Source organism: Sphaeramia orbicularis, chromosome 13, assembly GCF_902148855.1.
Source record: "Sphaeramia orbicularis chromosome 13, fSphaOr1.1, whole genome shotgun sequence".
Classification (NCBI taxonomy): Eukaryota; Metazoa; Chordata; class Actinopteri; order Kurtiformes; family Apogonidae; genus Sphaeramia; species Sphaeramia orbicularis.
The window spans coordinates 30,277,493-30,300,948 of NC_043969.1; the positions used below are offsets into that span (position 1 = coordinate 30,277,493).

At 39.8% G+C, this 23,456-nt stretch overlaps 2 protein-coding genes across 2 annotated transcripts in view; one reads left to right on the plus strand and one right to left on the minus strand.

Moving 5' to 3' along the window:
* Window positions 1-23,456, plus strand: part of LOC115431117 (extracellular calcium-sensing receptor-like) — a 41,526-nt gene extending 18,070 nt beyond the window's left edge. Inside the window, exons 11-19 of the mRNA XM_030151357.1 lie at window positions 20,598-20,684; window positions 20,867-20,896; window positions 21,181-21,443; window positions 21,525-21,717; window positions 21,918-22,022; window positions 22,102-22,225; window positions 22,334-22,527; window positions 22,639-22,920; window positions 23,034-23,456. Coding sequence (XP_030007217.1) covers window positions 20,598-20,684; window positions 20,867-20,896; window positions 21,181-21,443; window positions 21,525-21,717; window positions 21,918-22,022; window positions 22,102-22,225; window positions 22,334-22,527; window positions 22,639-22,920; window positions 23,034-23,456 — 1,701 coding nt within the window. The remainder of the gene's footprint in view (window positions 1-20,597; window positions 20,685-20,866; window positions 20,897-21,180; window positions 21,444-21,524; window positions 21,718-21,917; window positions 22,023-22,101; window positions 22,226-22,333; window positions 22,528-22,638; window positions 22,921-23,033) is intronic.
* Window positions 8,446-12,986, minus strand: LOC115431824 (extracellular calcium-sensing receptor-like). Its single transcript, XM_030152476.1, has 12 exons — window positions 12,914-12,986; window positions 12,352-12,530; window positions 12,102-12,193; window positions 11,839-12,018; window positions 10,890-11,078; window positions 10,558-10,769; window positions 10,209-10,401; window positions 9,874-10,083; window positions 9,668-9,791; window positions 9,371-9,564; window positions 8,953-9,234; window positions 8,446-8,868 (listed from the first exon to the last, which is right to left on the minus strand). Exons 1-12 carry the CDS (start codon window positions 12,949-12,951, stop codon window positions 8,446-8,448), a joined length of 2,316 nt encoding a protein of 771 aa, XP_030008336.1. The 5' UTR covers window positions 12,952-12,986.

The window sequence follows — 23,456 nt, forward strand, 5'->3', positions numbered from 1 at the left end:
TCTACAATAAAAAATAAAAATGAAGTAGCTCTGTTAATATGGCTTCTTTTAGAATATTTCATTTTCATACAGACTGTTTTAAATGATTCTAAACAAAATATACATAGAAAAATGAAAATAAATAAATAAAATAAACAGAATATTTAGAGAAGCAAATAATGAATCTAAGAAGAAAATAAAGAAAAAATAATCTGCAAAGTGAGAAAATGGGAAGTTATTATTATTATTTTTTTTAACTTAGTACATAACAATGACAAAAATCACAAAGCATTTATGAAAATCATTTCAACAAGGTTTTCAGTGGCCTTCTGGTTTGATAAAGAACTTCATTATTCAGAAGAATTAATCTACAAAGCAACTTACTAAAGGCACAGAAAGTGGCCCCAGGATCCTGGACAGTATCATGGCTGTTTTAGATGAGGCTCCACCAATAATCAGAGGCACAGTCTTATCACCTGTTATACATATGACATGAACAGCACATTTCCTTTTACAGAATTTCAGTGTCATTTACTCATTAATTACAAATATACAAGGAGTACAACATGCTGCAGGCATAGCTGGATTTTTATTTATTTATTTATTTACCTCTGTTTTCTGTGAGCTCCTCTGTATCAGTAGAGTTTTCTGAAGTGGCTGTGAAAGTGCAATGAGCGCTGTTTCCTCCAACCAGTGACAGTGCGGCCTGCATAGCCCACGGGTGTAAAGCACAACTATCAAGGATGTGGTAGCCAAGACTCACACCTGGTAGAAGAGTTTTACTGCGATTGATTTCCTCCACTGCAAACATCATGGCATATATGTACTGCAATGGAATATGTTCTACACTGAGACAAAAGGAGAAGAGAAAAAAGTAATTGGTTACATAGAAAAAAAAAAGGTGACTTATTGTGAATATATAAGGAGTTAAGCCATCTGTGACAAGTAAACTGAAAAGATCTACCAAATCTATGTGACTATTTAATAAAGCATATCACAGATGCAAAAAAGCAGAATTAAGCTGATTAAGTCTGATAAACACATGGATAAAGCAGCCTGACGTAAACCATTTAGATCAGAGCTTTACCCTGTGCAAGGCTTGTAATGCGGCAGCTGAGTGAAGTCATTGTCTATAGCTGGAGGCTGGTAATAAAGGCTGTACAGTCCACCGATAACTACATCTCCATCCTGGAAAAGACCCTGGCTACTTGGTTTACCCCACAGAGAACAAGCTGCTGTCTGAACACCCTGCAGCCCCACCCGGAGCCCCAGCTGTCTACCCACAAGCCCCACAAGGAGCAAGGATGGAGCTGAGGAGGGCCACAGAGCGAAGAGCCATGACAAACAAGACATGGATGTAGCTGTTCTTAACTCTGGGTTGTAAACTCAGGCAGATAACAGATTTCTAATAAAACATGCAATAAATTAAGTATCAAACATTTACATTTCCTGTGATATAAAGGCAAATTAAAAGACGTTTTCCTTTAATACAACAAATGAAAGATATGTCTCAGCCTCATGAAATTGTCCTCTAGATCAAAAAGCTAAAATGTATCATACTAATGATATTCCAGGTGAAAGTGTGACACAACCCCCTCCTGCTCTCGACAACATGGGTGTTGTTCTATTTATAACAGCTGAAAGCCCATGGTGGAATGGGTGTAACAGGATGACGCTGCACCGTAAACCAAGTTATCTCAAAGGAAAATGCAAAACAATAACAGCTATGAAAAAATAAATACATTATTAATAATAATAATAATAATAATAATAATAATAATAATAATAAATTGGTAATTTTGTGTGTGTGATACAATAACTGGAATATTAACGTGAGACTGGTGACCACAGGATATTAATAGAGATACATTTCCATCTTTAACATTTGGTAAAAGTGTTGTTTATGTCCTGATGACTCCTCAGATTCAGATTCAAATTATTATTTTTTTTATTTCAGCATATAAAATACACCGAAATGAAACACTGTTCTCAGGTCCCGATTGTCAGCAGCATTTAGTAAATACTATAAAATACTGATTAAAAATACTGATTAAAAAAACAAAAAACAATAACAATAACACCCCCCCTTAAAAAGTCACCCATAAATAACTAAAATTATTATAGCAGTACAGTGCCAATTAAAAGTGCATTCCAGGGCTTCAAAGTTCAACAAGAGTTCATTTGCCTAACCGCCTCTGGATAAAAACAGAAACAGTTTGTTTTACTAAACTATACTATTAATACATTTTGGTAATTTTGTGAAAATACCTGGCTATTATGTGATCATTTATTTTATTTTATTTTATTTAACTTTTATTCTACCAGGTAGGTCAATTGAGAACCAGCTCTCATTTACAATGACAACCTGGCCAAGAGGCAGCATAGTAGGTAGACAAAAAAAAAAAAAAAAAAAAAAAAAAAGTTACAAATCACAAAGTTACACAAGTCACAATTGTGCTAAAAAAGAGTATTATTTACAGTGATATTCATTCATTCATTACGAGTTTTTGCTGTAACGCAGTAGTAGTTTTTGCTGCTACGCAATAGCATTACTAATCAGTTCTCAGTAATACTTTACTCGGTTCATTGGTGCTTATATTACACCACACTTTCGCCCATAATTTAATTGTTCAAAGGAAAAAAAAACAAAACAAAACAAAAAAACAGCAAGACCGCGAGACTTAAAGGAATCAAAAATGTGGCAGGGAAGTTCAATTTCCTATTCGTGTTCAGTCAATGGGCAGTATTGGGAATAACGGCGTTACTAAGAGCGTCATTGTTTTCCAGTAACGGGTAATTTAATTAATTACTATGAGAAACGTTACAACGCCGTTACCATTGCCGGCAGTGACATGTGGTGCGTTATTATGCACTGATACCTAACAGCTGTTTTCTGTGCTGACTCGCTCAGCCAGGCACGACAGATGTGACGTTCGCGGACGAGTCGAGTCTTTTGAACGGCTCTTTAAAGTGAACGATAAGAACCGATTCGCTGCGAACCGTTCTTATATTTAAATTGCCCACACTGCCTTCACGCTTCACCTGTGTGTCCCATGAGTCTGAGTTGTCCACGCTGCCTTCACGTGAACGACCAATGACATGACCAAGTTTGAGTTGTCCACAGCACATCCCATTCACTTGAACGCAGCTAAGTGAACAGCTGATTTAGGGGAGGAGTTATCAGTGAGTCTGACTGAGTGGACTGCATACATTTAACATACTGCATGTATTTGGATGAAAGTGATGTTGTTCTACATTGCATTTGTATATATAAGTTATTTATTATAAAAAAATGTTTACTATAACTGTGGAACAGCACCACAGGAAAGAGAAAAACTAAGGATCAGGCTCTCAGGTTGTGTGACCCTATGCTCGCATTAGCTGATATTCTGTGATTCTGCGCTCTCATTGGCTGGCGTTCTATGACGCTGCGCTCTAATTGGTTGATGTTCTGTGATGCTTCGTTCTGATTGGCTGACGTTCTGTGACGCTGCACTCACACTGGCTGATGTTCTGTGACGCTACGTTCTCATTGGCTTATGTTCTGTGAAACTGTGCTCTCATTGGCTGGTGTTCTGTGATGCTGCACACTGATTGGTTGACGTTCTGTGATGCTGCGCTCTCATTGGCTGACATTCTGTGATGCTACGCTCTGATTGGTTGATGTTCTGTGACACTGTGCTCTCATTGGCTGACGTTCTGTGATGCTGCACTCTCATTGGCTGGTGTTCTGTGACACTGCGCTCTCATTGGCTAACGTTCTGTGACGCTCCACTTTGATTGGCTGGCGTTCTGTGATGCTCTGCTCTGATTGGCTTGTGTTCTGTGACGCTATGCTCTGATTGGTTGACGTTCCATGACGCTGCACTCTCATTGGCTGATGTTCTGTGACGCTGCGCTCTCATTGGCTGGCGTTCCGTGATGCTGCGCTCTGATTGGCTGATGTTCTGTGACGCTGCACTCTGATTGGTTAATGTTCTGTGACGCTGCGCTCTCATTGGCTGACGTTCTGTGACACTGCGCTCTCATTGGCTGACGTTCTGTGACGCTGTGCTCTGATTGGTTGATATTCTGTGACGCTGCGCTCTGATTGGCTGATGTTCTGTGACGCTGCGCTCTCATTGGCTGATGTTCTGTGACGCTGTGCTCTGATTGGTTGATATTCTGTGACGCTGCGCTCTGATTGGTTGATGTTCTCTAACGCTGCGCTCTCATTGGCTAACGTTCTGCGATGCTCCGCTCTGATTGGCTGGTGTTCTGTGACGCTGCGTTCTCATTGGCTGACGTTCCGTGACGCTGCGCTCTCATTGGCTGATGTCCTGTGATGCTATGCTCTTATTGGCTGGCGTTCTGTGACGCTGCGTTCTCACTGACTGACGTTTTGTGACGCGCCATTCTCATTGGCTGGCATTCTGTGATGCTGCACTCTCATTGACTGACGTTCTGTGACACTACACTCTCATTGGCTGGCATTCTGTGACGCTCTGCTCTCACTGGCTGCTCAAAACAAATAAATGAATGAATGAAAAAAAAGCCTGTTTTGTTTAAAATCATGGCTTCCTGGTGCTTTTTAAGGCTACAAACTCAAAAAAGATTGTTCTAGGTAATTTGCAAATGCCCATGTTCCTGTGACTTTAATAAAGAAGCCTCAAATCATCACAGCTTCCACCGCAATTTTTTGGAAAAGCTGCCACAAAATCAGGCATTTTAGGCCACAACAATCAAAAAGATATCCCGCGAAATCCTGGAAGGACTGATTTACCGCTGTATCAGGGAGGAGCGACTGAAAAAAGTGGAGATGCTGGATTAACTGGAGGAGCATGTTCTTCCTATAAATGTAGAACTCCTCATCTGGTGGAAAAGCCGGGCCCTGGTGGACCCCAGCCTCACCAAAGTCAGGGCATAGAAACTCTGTTTAGTGGGAACATCGGTTCCATCTGAATGAGTATTTTACTTAAGACAGGACTCATATTATCAGATAGAAGTCACCTCAAGACGATAAGTGAGATAACTTGTCTTCCTTAATTCAAAGTTGCCGAAGGATAAGAAGGAGAGGCAGTAGAACCCACAAAGGATGACACTGGTTTATCATTTCACGCTCCAATAAATATGAAGTTGAATGAAGAACCTGTCTGCTGTTCTACTCTATGAAAGTGGCCTGTGAAACATGCTCAAAAATCAGTTTTCTTTTACATATTTGAAGGTTTTTCAAATAAGTAAAGCAATAATTACTTTCCCTGGTTACTAATTACATTTATGAAGGAGTAATTCCGTTACTAATTCAATTACTTTTTTAGGAAAGTAACTAGTAGCTATAACTAATTACTTTTTAAAAGTAATTTGCCCAACACTGTCAATGGGTGAAGATGGCAGAAGACAGTACACTGGCCACATGGACATATGTTCATTACTAACCCTAATCCTGTTTTAAGAAGCCAGTTAGCATGATCCTTGTGATCAGCAATGACAAGGTAAGCTGACATTTTTATGACTGGTTAGAATTCTTTACTAACTAGAAGCACTCGGAGAGCGCAAGGCTGCTCCGCCAAGGCTGATCAGTGGGCCCCCCGTGGGCCCCCCCACCCCTGATCACCCCCAAAAGTTAATCATTTCTTCCTTATCCCATTTCCAACAAACCCTGAAAATTTCATCAAAATCTGTCCGTGACTTTTTGAGTTATGTTGCACACTAACGGACAGACAAACAAACAGACAAACAAACCCTGGCAAAAACATAACCTCCTTGGCGGGGGTAATAAAAAGATCCATAAAGTTCATAAATCTGATTCCACTTTCACAATTCTGCCTAAAATCCTGCTTCCCTCAACTCTCTGGAAATTTGGGAACTATGATTTCTAACATTTTGAATTTATTTATTTATTTGCACAAATAAAACAGTAAAAAAACTAGAAGCACTCGGAGAGCGCAGACCTCCGCCAAGGCTGATCAGTGGCCCCCCCTGTGGCCCCCCCCCCACGCCAAGGAGGTTATGTTTTTGCCAGGGTTTGTTTGTTTGTTTGTCTGTCTGTCTGTTTGTCTGTCCGTTAGTGTGCAACATAACTCAAAAAGTTATGGACAGATTTTGATTAAATTTTCAGGGTTTGTTGGAAATGGGCCCCCCCGTGGCCCCCCCCACCCCTGATCACCACCAAAATGTAATCATTTCTTCCTTATCCCATTTCCAACAAACCCTGAAAATTTCATCCAAATCTGTCCATAACTTTTTGAGTTATGTTGCACACTAACGGACAGACAAACAAACAGACAAACAAACAAACAAACAAACCCTGGCAAAAACATAACCTCCTTGGCGGAGGTAATTATCTACTGAGCACTGTGCCTCAAATGCTCAGTTGTTGACTATGTCCATCCCTTGTATTAATTTTCTGATAACTATTTCCAGCAGGGTAATACATCATGACACAAAGTCTGACATAATTTCAAACTGATTCTATGAACATGACCATGGGTTCACTGTAAATATGCCAAAACATTCACAAATGTTAAAGTCTTTATGATTGAATTTGAAAAATGTATTAAATCACTGGAATTTATCTTTAATAAAAAAAAGCACAAACACTCTGACAATTTATAAAGAAGTATTTAAAATGGACTAAAATTACTCTCTGCTGTATTTTTTTTTCTTAGATCTTTATATTTTAAGTTATTATTATTATTATTATTATTATTATTATTATTATTATTATTATTATTATTATTATTATTTGTCTTTTCTTCTTTGTGTCTATAAGCCTTTGCATTATGTTAATTTATTTGTTTGGGTGATTTTTCCTTTTGACATCTTGATGTTCAAAATTTCTCTATGTTTTGTATACATATATTTTCAATAAAGTTGTAAATTTAGGCCTGTGGTATCTGTGCATATTAGCTGTAGTCTAATGTGATGGTGTTTTGTTCATGCTTAATATCAATAATGATATCTAATCCTGACCTTAGCAGACTCAGGTTTAGACTGTAATTATTAGTGACATCTAGTGGTGTTTTTGTTGAAACACAACAATTCTTATGTACAATCAGAAAGTCAAATTATTATAGCTATTACATCCAGTTTCTGCAGTTAGGATTACCAAAATCTTACACACAGAATCATGAAAAAATATTTAGATTTTTATCTGTCACTCCTCCTTCTTTCTTTATGAACATACATAAGGTATAACATGTTTAGTCTTGAAACAAAGTGATGCTTATTTTAAGGTACAAAATACTGAATTGGATTTTGAAGGAAAAAACTCACGTAATTTTAGACCAAAAAAAGACCGTCTTGTATGACCTGTTCTAAGGATGCTGTACTGTGTATGCATGAGTGACACTGTAATCAGAGTAAGAGTCAAATGTGCTCAGCTGTACAAGATAAAATGCATGCTTTGGATGCATGTAATTTCTAAACAGCACAAAATTAGATACAGAGAATCAAGTACAGGTGGGATATTATGGTATGTTGCTACCATCTAGTGGTTGTTTCTTTAGTTGGGCAAAGTGAGAAGAATTATTTTGTGAGCCTTATAAATGAGTCATCAAATCATTGATTATACCGCAGATGGAATAATAGGATACAGATTTTAACATGATTTTTAAAATGATCAAAAATTAAGTCATCTCAGCCATAGCATAAGTACTTAAATATTCCAAAGAACACATTACGAATATCGGCAGTAATTACAGTACTACTTTGGCATATTTTATTTAACCCTTTCATGCACAGTGGTCACTCCAGTGGACAGCTCTTCTACAGCTGTTCTCTTGTATATTCATGGATTTTCTTGTTCTTTTCATTGTTTTTTTGTTTTTGTTTTTACACATATCTTTATTAAAGTTTTAAGACACTACATATCTTTTCTGACATGAATTGGTAACATTATGTAGATCTCTCCTGAGCATAAACCCCCAGAAGCACAAGTCCTCTCCATAGTTTTCACACAATTTATCAGTAAATACATGTTTCTGTGCATCAAAAATTAAACATGTGGTGTCCAGCTGAATGGACATTTTTGCAACTTCATGAAAAATAGGTTCATAAGATTTTTTTTCAGTTATTTTTTGTATGAATTTTTTTTACTTTTTTAAAATAATTTTTATTTATTTTTTATTCATTTTTCAGAAGAAAATTTTCAATCGCATTGTTTTTTTCATCCCTAAAGAGGAATAAAAACACTCAGGAAAAAATTTTGATTAAGGTTCTCATAATTCGTGCATGAAAGGGTTAAAGTGCTGTAGTACAAAATGATTCACAGTCACAAAATGAAAAGACAAGGCATTTTTGGAATTTTATAGAGTGGCAAAGGTTTTTATTTAATAAGAGACATTCATGTATACATGCACATATGATGATTTCAATGGGTCAAGTTAAACCACCTTTATTCTGTCCATTCAGTGGATACACTGGAGGGACTGAAGGCCACTGGCTTCATTTGATAAAAAAAAAAAAAAAAAGATATATAATCTACACTTATCTTCCCATCAGATGTTTCTTAGTATTTTTCTCAGGCCTCAAAAGAATAATGAAACATTTTGGGGCAAAGATACAGAACAGTAAACCATAACTAGAAGCCAGGATCGCAAAAATCTCAACAGCAACCACATATTTCCCAGGAGAGCTAACATAAGCAGGGACAAAGGCCACCCAAACAGCACAAAATATCAGCATGCTGAAAGTGATCAGTTTGGCCTCATTGAAGTTGTCAGGGAGTTTCCTGGCAAGAAAAGCCAAGAGGAGGCAGGTGCAGGCCAGCAGACCGATGTAGCCCAGAACCAGAGAGAAGCCCACCACAGAGGCCATGGCACACTTCAGAGTGACCTTTAACCCTGGGACATCCAAATCAGGTTGAGGCACAGGGGGGCTGAGAGACAACCATATAATGCAGATAATGATCTGCATGAAAAAAGTATAATTTGTTTACATGACATAAAAAAAAGTATTAGTGTTTATCATTCAATCCAAAAAGAAAACAATCACCTGTACACTGGTGAACAGGCAGACACTTCCTCTCTGTAGACCTGGACCAAACCACTTCATCAAAGCTGCAGCACCGGGACGTGCTGAGCGAAAAGCTACCAGAACCACCATGGTCTTCACCAGAAGACAGGAAACACAAAGTACAAAGCTGATCCCAAAGGCTGCCTGCTGGAACCGACAAGACCAGACTGATGGACGACCAATGAACACCAGAGAACACAGGAAGCAGAGCTTCAGCGACAGAAGAAGAAGGAAACTCAGCTCTGAGTTGTTGGCTCGAACCTAGAAGAAAATAAGATGAGACTACTGAAATCAAAATTCCTCAGTTTTCATAAGTTTTTCCGACAGTTTCTCATGATTTGTTCATGAGAAATAAGGTAGCGGTAATGAGGTTATGAAATATGATATCCAATCTCACCATAGGTGTTTGACGGTAGTAAAGGAAAACCACAAACACAGCTGTTGTCACTATGACACCAGACAGAGCGACTGTAGTCAGAGTAATGCCCAGTGTTTCATTAAAGGACAGAAAATCCATCTGACGAGGAAGACAGACAGTTCGTCCAGTGTTGGACCAAAATTCAGGTGGACATCGCTCACAGTGGAGGGAACCTAATGACAAAAGAGATGAGTGTAGACTAAAATAATAAAGAGAAGATTTTGAAATTGCACAAAACTTTGGTCTATGATCCTATTGGTTCTGTAGTTTCCTCACCTGTTATATTACTAATTTCTCCTTCTCCACATAGAATACAGTCAAAGCAGCAAACAGGTTCTCCTTTCCTGTTGGCCTTTCGGGTACCTGGGGGACAGCTCTTACTGCACACTGAGACAGGAACCTGGAAATGATGTGATAGTATGTTCTCAATGACACAAAATGGTGAAGAAACAGTTCAAAATTAAATGTTTTAATCTGCATACCTCATTGGATCTTGTGTTCCACTGAATAGCTGATTCATTTAAGTGGATATTAAACTCATCCACTAGACCAATCGACACAAGTTTGAGTGAACCCTCAGGGGTTTTCTGCCAGTTGATGATGTCATACTTTGGTGGAATATCAGCTCCTTGGAAATAGAACCTTTCTCCATGTGGTGTGGAGATATTCACTTTGTTCAAGTGCTGCAAAAGCTTGAAGCACAAATTGTTATAGTTTTTTTCTATAACTGTTTTATAACACTGTGAAAAGAACATTTCAGAGTTCTCCATAGCTGGAATACATATAATCTTGGAGGGATGAAACAAACTACTTTTACCTCTCGGGGTTTGATGTGTTTTGCAGAGGAGCAGGTGGAGCTGTTGTTTGTAGGACTGTCTCTGTTTGGGCAGGAGAGAAGGCTGTGAAGGGCGTGAGCTGCTGCATAAACAGCAAGATACACATTATATGTCACCCTTAACTGAGACATGTCAGTTAAAGGACTCTGGACCTCCTCCAAAGTCTCTGTCCCGTTGCAAGGTGGGAGGGAAGATTTTTGAAGGGACCTTTCAACAGGAGATGAAGTGAGAGAAACTGAAGAATTGTCAAACCATAATTTAGCTGAAGAAGTGGAATATGAAGACTGACGTGTTTCATGGGATTGTGTGTGGGATTGTGCAGGACTACATCCAAACTCTTTTTCCCAGTAGGCTCTTATCAACACATCATCTGGACGATCATATGGGTTTAAACTTCTGATATAATTTTCAAGTCCAGGCATTGGTGAATTACGAATAGCCACACCAACAACACCCCTCGCAACTTTTGAAATGGCAACATTTTTCAGTAGTTTACTGCTGGTGCTCCAGGCCTCACTGGCCAGAAACTGTCTGTCAGTCACCTGTAGTAAGGAAAATAATCTATAACTATCAATTTATAAAAAACAAACAAACAAAAACACACACAACATGACCTTTTAATGATGAGACTGGTAGTTTTTAAAATGAATCTTTTCACTTACATTTTTTTCATCCAATTCAATAAATAGCTGAAGTACCCCTCTATACCAGCAAAACAACAAAATCACCCTTGCAGTCGAAGCTTGAATTGTAATTGCTGCTTTTTTGGCATCATCCACAAAAGTTTCCCAGTTGATGGTCTCAATAAATTCTATACACACCCCTTTTCCCTGAATCTCCTCCTGAAACACCTGAAAGGTTGAAGTGAAAATGGTCAAGCATATAATTATACAATTTAACCTTTCTCTTGTGTAAGCTTTCTGTTACCATCCCTTGTATTAACAGGTCAGTTTTGACCCATGTCTTAAATCAGCTGTAAAATACACTAAAAACAATTATCTATCATCCAATTTGTTTCTCATCTCTTGGTTACCTTTGTAAGGCTTCCTTAGCCATGAAAATATTGGTTTGAATGTTTTTGGTGTGAGCCTCTGGGCCTTTTTTAGTCAGTATACCCCTCAATGTGCACTTTGCAAGTCACCAACTCTATACTGAATTGACCTCACATGTCTGGACATGCCCATCTTTACTTGTTTAATTTTTGTGCAGGTATATTGGATAACCAGGCAAAATGAGAATCCCCAAAAGCTCACATGATTGGGGGAGGAGCTGGCTGTCAGTGTGTTGGCTGACAGTGCACTTAGGATTTCAGTTTTGGCTCTAATTCTTGTTTTATAATTTTAGTTTTATTACTGGGTTGAAACTGACCCTAACAACACAAAAGTCATAGTTTCAACCAGAGCATTTCATAATTTAGTGAAAAAAAAACATTTTTTTTGGATTATTTTGTTGTAATAGAGGTTCCTGACAAAGTCAAAAAACCTTGATGCAATATACAAATTTTATGAGGTTCATTTATGCATTTAAAACCTTAAACGGGTCAGTGCCGACCCTAACACAAGAGGAAGGTTAAAAAAACAACAATATAAAGGTAAATGTGTGCATATATACCTGTAATCCAGACTGTCCATAAGCATCATTTGCTATCACTGCTCCAACCCAGGCCCATTTGAAGTGCACAGCCAGTCGTGCAAGGGCTTGACCTTGATAAACATCACTTGGGATTGTTCTGAAAAAATTTGGAAACTTTTGCCTGTCACTAAGGCAAGGGCAACTCGCCAAATGGCTCACCTGAGAAAAAAAAGCAAAAGTATGAAAAGTTTGAAACATTTTTTTTCTTTTTCCACAGGTATGCTTTTACCATTAAAACTCACAAGTGGTACAGATAGAGGACTCAGTATCCTGGACAATATCGTTGCGGTTGAAGATGAACCAGGACCAATAATCAAAGGAACAGATTGGCCACCTGATAGAATTAAATGTTTAAACACATGACAAAAAGTTCTATATTATGGATATTGTTGATTAATTATTACATTCTTTACATCGAAATGAAAATCATACGTGCTTTCCCTTCAGTTTGTTCATTCACTGCAGACTGAGGAGTTGAATCTACTGAGTTACAGCTCTGTGCATCTCCTGCAACTAATGACAGAGCTGACTGCAGAGCCCAGGGGTATCGGCCACAGCTGTCCAGTATACGGTAACCCAGCTTCACTCCTTGTAGCAGACTGTTATTACGATTTATCTCCTCCACCGCGAATGCCATAGCATACATTAATTTTAATGGCACTGTGTTCAACCTGAGATATGAGAAGAAGAAACAGGGATAGGGAAACAAAGTACATTATCAAATAGTTACAAATTAAAGTTATTATTGTGTCTAAAAAGTGCCGTCCCTCATACTGTCAGAGTAAATGTGTTGTACAACATCTAACAACATAAACAGGTCGTTAGGCTTCTGTTAAACATTACAGACCAGAGATCGTTCATCCCATAATGTTTACAGTATCAGTATGAACATGTGAAAATGACAAATTTAACTTTAAAATCTACCTGACATAATCATGACAAATACTGTGAGGCAAATTTACCCATTGCAAGTCTGAAAGTATGGCAGCTTAGTGACATTGTGCTCTGTAAATGAAGGTAAATAATAAACGTTAAAGAGCGCTCCGATAATCACATCACCATCCATAGAGAGGCCCTTGTTATTCCGTGCATCCCATCGAGAACACACTGATGCCTGAACCCCCTCCAGTCCTATCTGTCTGCTCAGTACAGGGAGAAGCAGCAGAGGGAAGGATGAGGAGGACCATGGAGTCAAGAACCACAGAGACCAAGACATGGATGTAGCTGATCTGGACATGTAGCAGAAGAAGTAAATTAAAAATAAAATATCCTTCAAACATAGGCGCAATAAATTCAATCTGAAAGAAAAGCAGACCTACCGGTACTTGATCAAACCTGACAATGAAATACAAGTGCAGAAAAAATTCTTAGCTCAGTCACAGACAACATAGAACAGTTTCCCAAACACATATTCCAAGCTCACATTATGTCCTAATGTGAATCTGTGAGCTACCTGCAGAAAGAAATGACAATAAAAACATGAACATAATTCGCTTTCCCACAAAGTTCAAATCACAAGCTAAATTGTCATATAAAAATTGAAACAAAACAAACCAATACATGTTCCCACTCTGCTCAAGTCTAGTAGTGGTGTGAGTTTTTATAACAGTTGTGAAGTCAAAGGCAAACGGAAGCCATGAACACATGAGTTAATTTCCTCTCTAGAGTAAGTGGAAAAAACAGCATAGCATAGGTTATGATGAGGACGTTGCTAAGATGCAGTAATGATTGTGTGTATGAGTGCACATATGTATGACAAACTTTGTGAGCACCAAATTAAATTTTTAACCACTGAAGTGAGAAATCTGACTGACAAAGTGAGAACATTCTTTCAGGCCCTGACCTTTGGATGACCTTCAAAGGCCTTATGAAGGTCCAGGTTTAGGGCTAGAATTACTTTTAGCTCTGAGTTTAGGGTGGGCATTCACTTGGGTGATGATGGTTAATGTTCGGACAGTGGTGGGCAGCCCACTGAAAATTACTTAAAGAAGAAGAGCTGTTCAAACATATTTATTTAATCAAAAAATTATCTAAAGTGAATTATACATGTTTAAATTATATGATGCAACACACATCCTGTGTCCTGTAGTTCATCATTGATGGAAGTTGTTATTTTACTGTATTTGGTTCACTTCCTGGTCATAGAGCATCAGACAAATGAGTGGATGTAACACCTAAAACGTCTGCAGAGCAGGTGAAATGACCCTCATTAAACAATTAAAGATTCAAGCCAGTCAGAAATGTCTTTACCTTTTATAAAACAGAACACAAATAAAACACCTACATATTAAGCATACTGTGGAATATCAATACACAAGTAAACAAAATATGGATAGCATTTTACTTGCTAAATGGGCATTTATTATCGCTTTAATTAGAATTTCAGCTGACGTGCTTAAATTACAAATAGTTTAGAAACAAGTAAGAGACATGTACAATAGTGAAGTTTAGCATGGTGGCTAATGCAACATTTGTGTTATGAAGTCACTCACCAGTACGTGGCACAAGTAGAGCAAATACACTATACTGCCAAAAGTATTGGCTCACCCATCCAAATAATCAGAATCAGGTGTTCCAATCACTTCCATGGCCACAGGTGTATAACATCCAGCACCTAGGCATGCAGACTGCTTCTACAAACATTTGTGACAGAATGGGTCACTCTCAGGAGCTCAGTGAATTCCAGTGTGGAACTGTGATAGGATGGCACCTGTGAAACAAATCCAGTGGTGAAATTTCCTGGCTCCTAAATATTCCACAGTCAACTGTCAGCTGGATTATAAGAAAGTGGAAGTGTTTGGGAACGACAGCAACTCAGCCACCAGGTGGTAGGCCACGTAAACTGACGGAGCGGGGTCAGCGGATGCTGAGGCGCAGAGTGCGAAGAGGTCGCCAACTTTCTGCAGAGTCAGTCGCTACAGACCTCCAAACTTCATGTGGCCTTCAGATTAGCTCCAGAACAGTGCGCACAGAGCTTCATGGAATGGGTTTCCATGGCCGAGCAGCTGCATCCAAGCCATACATCACCAAGTGTATATAATGCAAAGCAGCGGATGCAGTGGTGTAAAGCACGCCGCCACTGGACTGTAGAGCAGTGGAGGTGTGTTCTCTGGAGTGACCAATCACACTTCTCCATCTGGCAGTCTGATGGACGGCTCTGGGTTTGGCGGTCGCCAAGAGAATGATAGTTGTGGGACCGCATTGTGCCAAGTGTAAAGTTTGGTGGAGGGGGGGTTATGGTGTGGGGTTTTTTTTTCAGGAGCTGGGCTTGGCCCCTTATGCCCTGTTTCCACTACGTGATATCGGCTCGACTCGGCTCGGCCTTTTTTGCGTTTCCATCACTAGAAAGGACCTGGGGCCTCATGTACAAAGACTTGCGTGGATTTCATACTGAAACCTGGCGTACGCCCAAATCCAGAAAAGTCCGAACGCACAAAAAAATCCAGATGTATAAAACTGTGCGTACGCCCGAATCCAAGTACATTTCCTTTATCCATCCCAATCAGCGAGGAATTGAGCGCATATGTTGGAGTACCTGACTTCTCCCTCTCCACGCCCACATTTAAATATGCAAATCAGCATAAACGGGGTCTGCAGGTGGGATTCCCTCTGGGATTCCCCTGTCTGCAGGATCAGATGATGACGTCAAGGTGGACGCGAAGCGCAGGCCAAAACAGGCGGAAGAAGAAAAGAGACGAACTGAGACTGTTTGAGGAAAGAGTCGCCGATATTGTGACACTTTTCTCACAGGGCTGATGCGGATCACCCCCAAGATAAATATATATTTAGTATTTGTGTAAGTCACACATGAGTTCATTCTACGGGTCATACACAGTCTGATCACAGATAAACTAGATAAAGGTTCATGTGTGATCATGTCACGATATCAAAGAGGAAATCAATGACTGTGACTCCTGTTTAATCACTCAAATTATTCTTTTCCAACAATGAGACAGAGGATGGTCAGACCCAGTATCATCCTCCTGTCACAGAGGCTTCTGTTGACTCCAGTGTTAGCCGGTCCTCCGGTCCGCCACAGCCCACTGCTGATGCCCGTCCGACCGGCATGGGTCTGTGCTGACCCGAGTCACCAGAGGACATCGTGAGGACAATGGGCGGAGTCAATGAGCGACTGGACCGACTAATAAATGTTCTCACAGACATGAACACTATATTTATCAACTAATGAATTTTATGTCCTTGTCTCCTTATATGGTTGTTGCTTAATGTCCTCCCGGGCAGGATTGGCACTGATGGGTCCAGGGTTGGTCTGGTTGGTTCTGGTTCTGGTGGTGGATGTGCTGCTCTGACAGTAGGATGACGTGCTGGTGTGTTCATTGTTCTTCTGTGTATCTCTGATGTGCCCACCAATCGGAGGAATGACCTTTTCCACATTATTAACAGTTTCTCAGTGTCACCTCTAAGTGTCGCCAATGGTTCCACAGCACTAAACGTGCGTACGCCAGCAATGGAGTTGGCGTGAAGGACCGCACATTTCCACGATCATTTCGCTCTTTATACATCTGAACGTGAGCGTGGAAAAGGGCGTACGCCAGGTTTTTGTGCGTACGCACGCTTTATACATGAGGTCCCTGGAATCTGGTACCCGGTACTACTTTTTTGGTATCACCTCCGCCGAGGTTCCAGGACTGGGGACCAGATACTAAAACATGACGTGTACACACTGCAGACCACTGATTGGGCAGACCGTTTCCTCTGTGACCCGCCGTTTTACAAAATCAGATGCGGAAGTGCACAGTAAATACAGCGGTACATTAATCTACATGATAAAAGCCCAAAACTACACCATGGTCGGTCGTGGAGATTTAGTCTTAGGTGGCCAACATAAAAATTCAGACGAGACATCACGCAACGAGCGAGTTTATCAGCAACTCTCTGAACAGACGACACGGAAGTAACGCGCTGCATCACTATGACAACCAGGTACTGTAAAGTCGGTAGTACCTTGTAATGGAAACGCTCTCCAGGAATACCGAGCCGAGTTGGTTCCACGTAGTGGAAACGCGGCATTAGTTCCAGTGAAAGGAACTGGGAATGCTTCAGCATACCAAGACATTTTGGACAATTCCATGCTCCCATCTTTGTGGGAACAGTTTGGAGCTGGCCCCTTCCTCTTCCAACATGACTGTGCACCAGTGCACAAAGCAAGGTCCATAAAGACATGGATGACAGAGTCTGGTGTGGATGAACTGGACTGGCCTGCACAGAGTCCTGACCTCAACCCCACAGAACACCTTTGGGATGAATTAGAGCGGAGACTGAGAGCCAGGCCTTCTGTCCAACATCAGTGTGTGACCTCACAAATGAGCTTCTGGAAGAATGGTCCAAAATTCCCATGAACACACTCCTAAACCTTGTGGACAGCCTTCCCAGAAGAGTTGAAGCTTTTATAGCTGCAAAGGGTGGACCGACGTCATATTGAACCCCATAGACTAGGAATGGGATGGCACTGAAATACATATGCGAGTCAAGGCAGGTGAGCAAATACTTTTGGCAGTATAGTGTAGTATCAGGCCTCAAACCTCAGGCTGGAGCAACAGCACCCACCCCTTTATCAATTCTGTTATCATAAGATATGTATATATGAAAGTCAGAGATGTTTCATATCTTGGAATTTATGTGTATGTGATGTATGTCAGGTTTCAGCTTTCATGCCAAAATAGTTGTATACTCACCGTTCATAGTTAGAGAAAAGAAATCCCAAGCGACGCTGACCACAATCATGCACAAGCAACAAAAGAGCAAACCAAGTGTGGCCTCTGGATGAGTGTCAGCACCAACCAGAGGCACAACACAAAAAGAAAGCAGATTTCAGGGGTCAACTTGGATTTAGTAGGTGGGCCAAAAGAGAGTGGGCAGTATATTTGACACCCCTTTAATTAATGGATTATGATTTGAATCATGTAACTTTCTATTACTTTTCACAAGATTATCCTGCCACCTCAATACCTTTTGGCCTGTTTTATGACATAGGGCCTTTATAATCTCATTTTATACCTTATATCTATTAGAGAAGACTTGATGTTACATACATTTTGTCTATATTTATGCTCATGCTCTCAAATCTTATCCTTAGCCAGTAGTTGAGAGACAAACAGGATTTTAACCAAGACGCAAAGAAAAAATGAAGTCAGTAGCCTTACAGACATTGCTTTTTCCCCCCCTTTTCTTTTTTTTTTTTTTTAACTTATATTTTATTGTTTCATTTTTGAAATTTTACAACACATACATTTAGAACATAGTGTCAGTAGTCTTCCTGTATATTCTCCATTTTTTCCATCGATCTTCACATGTTGCTTGCTGTAGCCTTATGATATAAGCAAGTCTCTCCATGTTGTGAATTTCTTCCACAATGTCTCTCCAATTATTTAGGATAGGGGGGTTCCTCTTTACACCATTTTCATGTGATGGCTTTTTTAGACACTACCAAGAGGATTTTAATCAAATATTTATCCTTACTTGGTATGTCTTTTCCTGTTGAATGACCCAAATATAGCACAGAATATGTCCTTGGTAGTTCGTATCCCAATATTTTTTCACGTTCTTCACTGATATTATTCCAATACTGGGATAATTTTGTACACTGCCAAAACAAAACATGCACATGACCCACATCCTGCTCACCACACAACCTCCAACAGGGCTGAGGTAATGATTGTGAAGCCTTTTTGATCTTTGGTGTAAATAAATTCCCCTTTTCTTAACTTGCACATTTTCATAACCTCCTGCATCATCAGTGTGAGAACTGTCAAATATCTGTCTCTCTTGAGTGCCCTCTAGTGGACATATTTCTTAATATTCGTGCCAGTGTACGTAAGTATATGTTATCGTTTCACTACTTGAAACAGAAACATTCTCTATGCACAAGCAGAGAGCACAAATGGACCTTAAACCTTAACCATAAACCCACACCTAGTCCACATCTTAAGAACACGTCCATCTTAAGGTGAGGACATCCCAAATTGTCAGAAATTTGCAGGTCAGGTTAAGTGGTTTTAAAATTAAACTGGTTGTCACAGTAATTTCCTCATGAACCAAATGCATAAACAAACGCACATGCACACACCCTAGAGTGCAAAATTACATCATGTGCTTGTGATAACTGTGTTGCTTGCGCTTCATAACTTATAAAACCTGACATCACCACAACACTTAAGCAGAGCGACTATGTACATTTTGATGTGAGCTTTGTATCTAAGTGAACTATGTTCTTATTTTTGCTGTCCTTTCTCTCCACAGGTACTTTAGAATTATATGTTAACACGTTAACTTGGTAAACTTCACTCTTGTTTGTGAAGTATCTAACATGTTTTCTGTACTTGTTATTTGATTTTCAGGTTTGATGAGGTACGTCATCTGCTTTCTACACAGGTTTAAATTTGAAGGATATTTTTGCTTGAAAATAACAGTTACTTTTATGTTAAATGTCCAGACAAGCTACACCATTATCCTATTTTTTCTTGACTCCATGGTCCTCCTCATCCTTCCCTCTGCTGCTTCTCCCTGTGCTGAGCAGACAGATAGGACTGGAGGGGGTTCAGGCATCAGTGTGTTCTCAATGGGATGCGCAGAGCAACAAGGGCCTCTCTATGGACGGTGATGTGATTATCGGAGGTCTCTTTAATCTCTATAACGTACCTTCATTTACAGAAACAGACTTCACTAAGAAGCCATATTATGAACCTTGCACTGGGTAAAAAATAATCACACAACATGAAATCAAATGTCAGACATTTTATATATTTTTATCTTTTCATTTTTCATCATATTTATGTGTTAATATAGAAACTGTGTGAAAAGCTAGTTGTATTATTAATTGTAGTGTTTCACAAAATGGTCAGCAAAAATAGATAGTATTTTAAGATGAAATCAACTTTTTAGACATGATTATTGTGTCAGTTTTCATTTCTGGTTGTATTACTTTATGTTTCCCTTTTTTTTTCTCTTGATGCCTCAGCTTGCGTGTAGTACCATTGAAATTAATGTACGCTATGACATTTGCGGTGGAGGAGATAAATCGTAACAACACCTTGTTACAAGGAGTGAAGCTGGGTTACCGTATACTGGACAGCTGTGGTCAGTGCCCCTGGACTCTGCAGTCAGCTCTGTCACTTATTGGAGGAGACGCACACATCTGTAACTCAGCTGTTTCTACTCCTCAGTCTGCAACTAATGAACAAACTGGGAATTCAGCTGGTAATTACATCTAATTAAATAGATAAATAATATGTAGATGAAAACAAGATAAGTAAAATGTATTACATTTTCATGTAATTATACATTTAATTCTATCGTCAGGGGGTCAGTCTGTTCCTTTGATCATTGGTCCTGGATTCTCTTCAACGGGGGTTATATTATCCAGGATACTGAGGCCTCTCTCTGTTCCACTTGTGAGTTTTAGTTTTAGGTTATGTTTTTGCTGGTGATGGTCTGTCTGTCCGTCTGTCTGCAAGATAACTCAAACAGTTATGGATGGATTTGGATGAAAATTTCAGGAAATGTTGATACTGGCACAAGGAACAAATGATTAAATTTTGGTGGTGATTGGGGGGCGGGGGGGGCACTGATCTGCCTTGGCGGAGTTCTGTGCTCTCCGAGTGCTTTCTAGTTACCTTTGTGAAAATAAAACTGATGAAGCCTGTTTAAATGAGCGACATCAAGCGCTTGTAAAAAAAAAAAAAAATCCTAAATTATGCTTTTTTTTCTTTTTCTCTCAGGTAAGTTACTCAGCAAGTTGCCCTTGTCTCAGTGACAGGCACAAGTTTCCCATTTTTTTCAGAACGACCCCAAGCGATGTTTACCAAGCTCGAGCCATTGCACAGCTGGTTTTACACTTCAGATGGACTTGGATTGGAGCAGTGATAGCAAATGATGGATATGGTCATTCTGCATTACAGGTGTATATGCATACTTTTACTTTGAATATATGTTTATGTTCATGTCACATAAATACTTTATATTTCATATATTGATGTCAATATTTCAGGTCTTGGAAGAGGAAATTCAAGGAAAGCAGGTCTGTTTAGAATTTATTCATACTATAAGCTCGGAAACTATAATGAATGATGCGAAAAAAGCAGCAACTGCAATCGAATATTCAACTGCAAAGGTGATTCTGATTTTTTGCTGGCATATGGGTGTACTGCAGTTACTTCAAGAACTGGCTAAGAAAAATGTAAGTAAAAATATTACATGTAGTTACTGTTGATTTTATATAGTGTTTATGTTGATAAAGAGGTGTGTTATTGTATGGATGGAGGCTGTAAACTACTCTCTGTACCACAGGTGACTGACAGACAGTTTCTGGCCAGTGAGGCCTGGAGCACCAGTGATGAACTCCTTGAAAATCTTGCTCTCACTAATTTGGCAAATGGTGTTGTTGGTGTGGCCATTAGAAGTTCAGCAATGCCTGGATTCGGAAATTATGTCCGAAAATTAAACCCATATGATCGTCCTGATGATGTGTTGATAAGGGAATACTGGGAAGAACAGTTTGGATGCAGTCCTGGAACAACACAATTGCATGGATCACCTCTGTCCTCTAATTCCTCTACTTTACCAAGGTCATGGATTGATTCTTCAGTTTTTCTCACTTCATCTTCAGATAAAAGTTCCCTTCAAAAATCTTCCCTCCCACCTTGTAGTGGAACAGAGTCTCTGGAGGAGGTGCACAATCACTTTACTGACATGTCTCAGCTGAGGTGGACATATAATGTGTATCTTGCTGTTTATGCAGCAGCTCACGCCCTTCACAGCCTTCTCTCCTGCCCAAACAGAGACAGTCCGACAAACAACAGCTCCACCTGCTCCTTTGCAAAACACATCAAACCCAGAGAGGTAAAATAAATCTGTTTCTTCCTCACTCTGTCTTTTTGTTTTTGTTCACAATGTTGTAACTGAAAAATAAATGATGGAATAAAATATTCTTTCAGGTTTTGCAACGCTTAAATAACATGAATATCACCACACCACATGGAGAAATGTTCTATTTCCAAGGTGCTGATATTCCTGCAAAGTATGATTTTGTTAACTGGCAGAAAACCCCTGAGGGTTCACTTAAACTGGTGTTGGTTGGTCATGTGGATGAATCTAAAGTCCAGCTAAGTGAGTCAGCTATTCAGTGGAACACAGGATCTAATGAGGTACTCAGATTCTAAAATGGTGAGCAATAACATACCAGCTCTGGATTATGTCAATAATATAATTTCCTTTCATTTCCAGGTTCCTGTCTCAGTGTGCAGTAAGAGCTGTCCCCCAGGTACCCGAAAAGCCAACAGGAAAGGAGAACCTGTTTGCTGCTTTGACTGTATTCCATGTGGAGAAGGAGAAATTAGTAATATAACAGGTGAGGAACATAAAGATTCAGAATCACAGAAAATCATATTTGCAAATGCAAAAAATTGTTTTCCAATGTTTTACATTAAACTCCTCTCACACCTTTTTCTTTTCCAAGGTTCCCTCCACTGTGAACACTGTCCATCTGAGTTTTGGCCCAATGCTGCCAGAACTGTCTGTATACGTCGGCAGATAGACTTCCTGTCTTTTAATGAAAAACTGGGCATTACTCTGACTACAGTAGCTGTGTCTGGTGTCATAGTGACAACAGCTGTGTTTGTGGTTTTTCTTTACTACCGTCAAACGCCTATGGTGAGATTGGATATCAAAATTTCAAACAGTATTTCACTTGTTTCTTATAAATACATAAATACAACTGTATAAATAGTTTCATGTTCATCTATTAATCTTATTCACCTTTAGGTTCGAGCCAACAACTCAGAGCTGAGTTTCCTTCTTCTTCTGTCGCTGAAGCTCTGCTTCCTGTGTTCTCTGGTGTTCATTGGTCGTCCATCAGTCTGGTCTTGTCGGTTCCAGCAGGCAGCCTTTGGGATCAGCTTTGTACTTTCTGTTTCCTGTCTTCTGGTGAAGACCATGGTGGTTCTGGCAGCTTTCCGCTCAGCTCGTCCTGGTGCTGCAGCTTTGATGAAGTGGTTTGGTCCAGGTCTACAGAGAGGAAGTGTCTGCCTGTTCACCAGTGTACAGGTGAGAACCATTTGCTAAGGGAATGATGAAAATAATTTAGGTTGTTCAATTTTGTGTAACATATGCCATTCCATTTAAAACATTCAGTTCAAATGTGTTTTCTTATCTTCTAGATCATCATCTGCATCATATGGTTGTCTCTCAGTCCACCAGTACCTCACCGTGACTTGGGTATCCAAGGGTCAAAGGTCACTTTGAAGTGTGCCATGGCCTCTGTGGTGGGCTTCTCTCTGGTTCTGGGCTACATCGGTCTGCTGGCCTGCTCCTGCCTCCTCTTGGCTTTTCTTGCCAGGAAACTCCCTGACAACTTCAATGAGGCCAAACTGATCACTTTCAGCATGCTGATATTTTGTGCTGTTTGGGTGGCCTTTGTCCCTGCTTATGTTAGCTCTCCTGGGAAATATGTGGTTGCTGTTGAGGTTTTTGCCATCCTGGCCTCTAGTTATGGTTTACTGTTCTGTATCTTTGCCCCAAAATGCTTCATTATTCTATTCAGACCTGAGAAAAACACTAAGAAACACCTGATGGCCAGATAA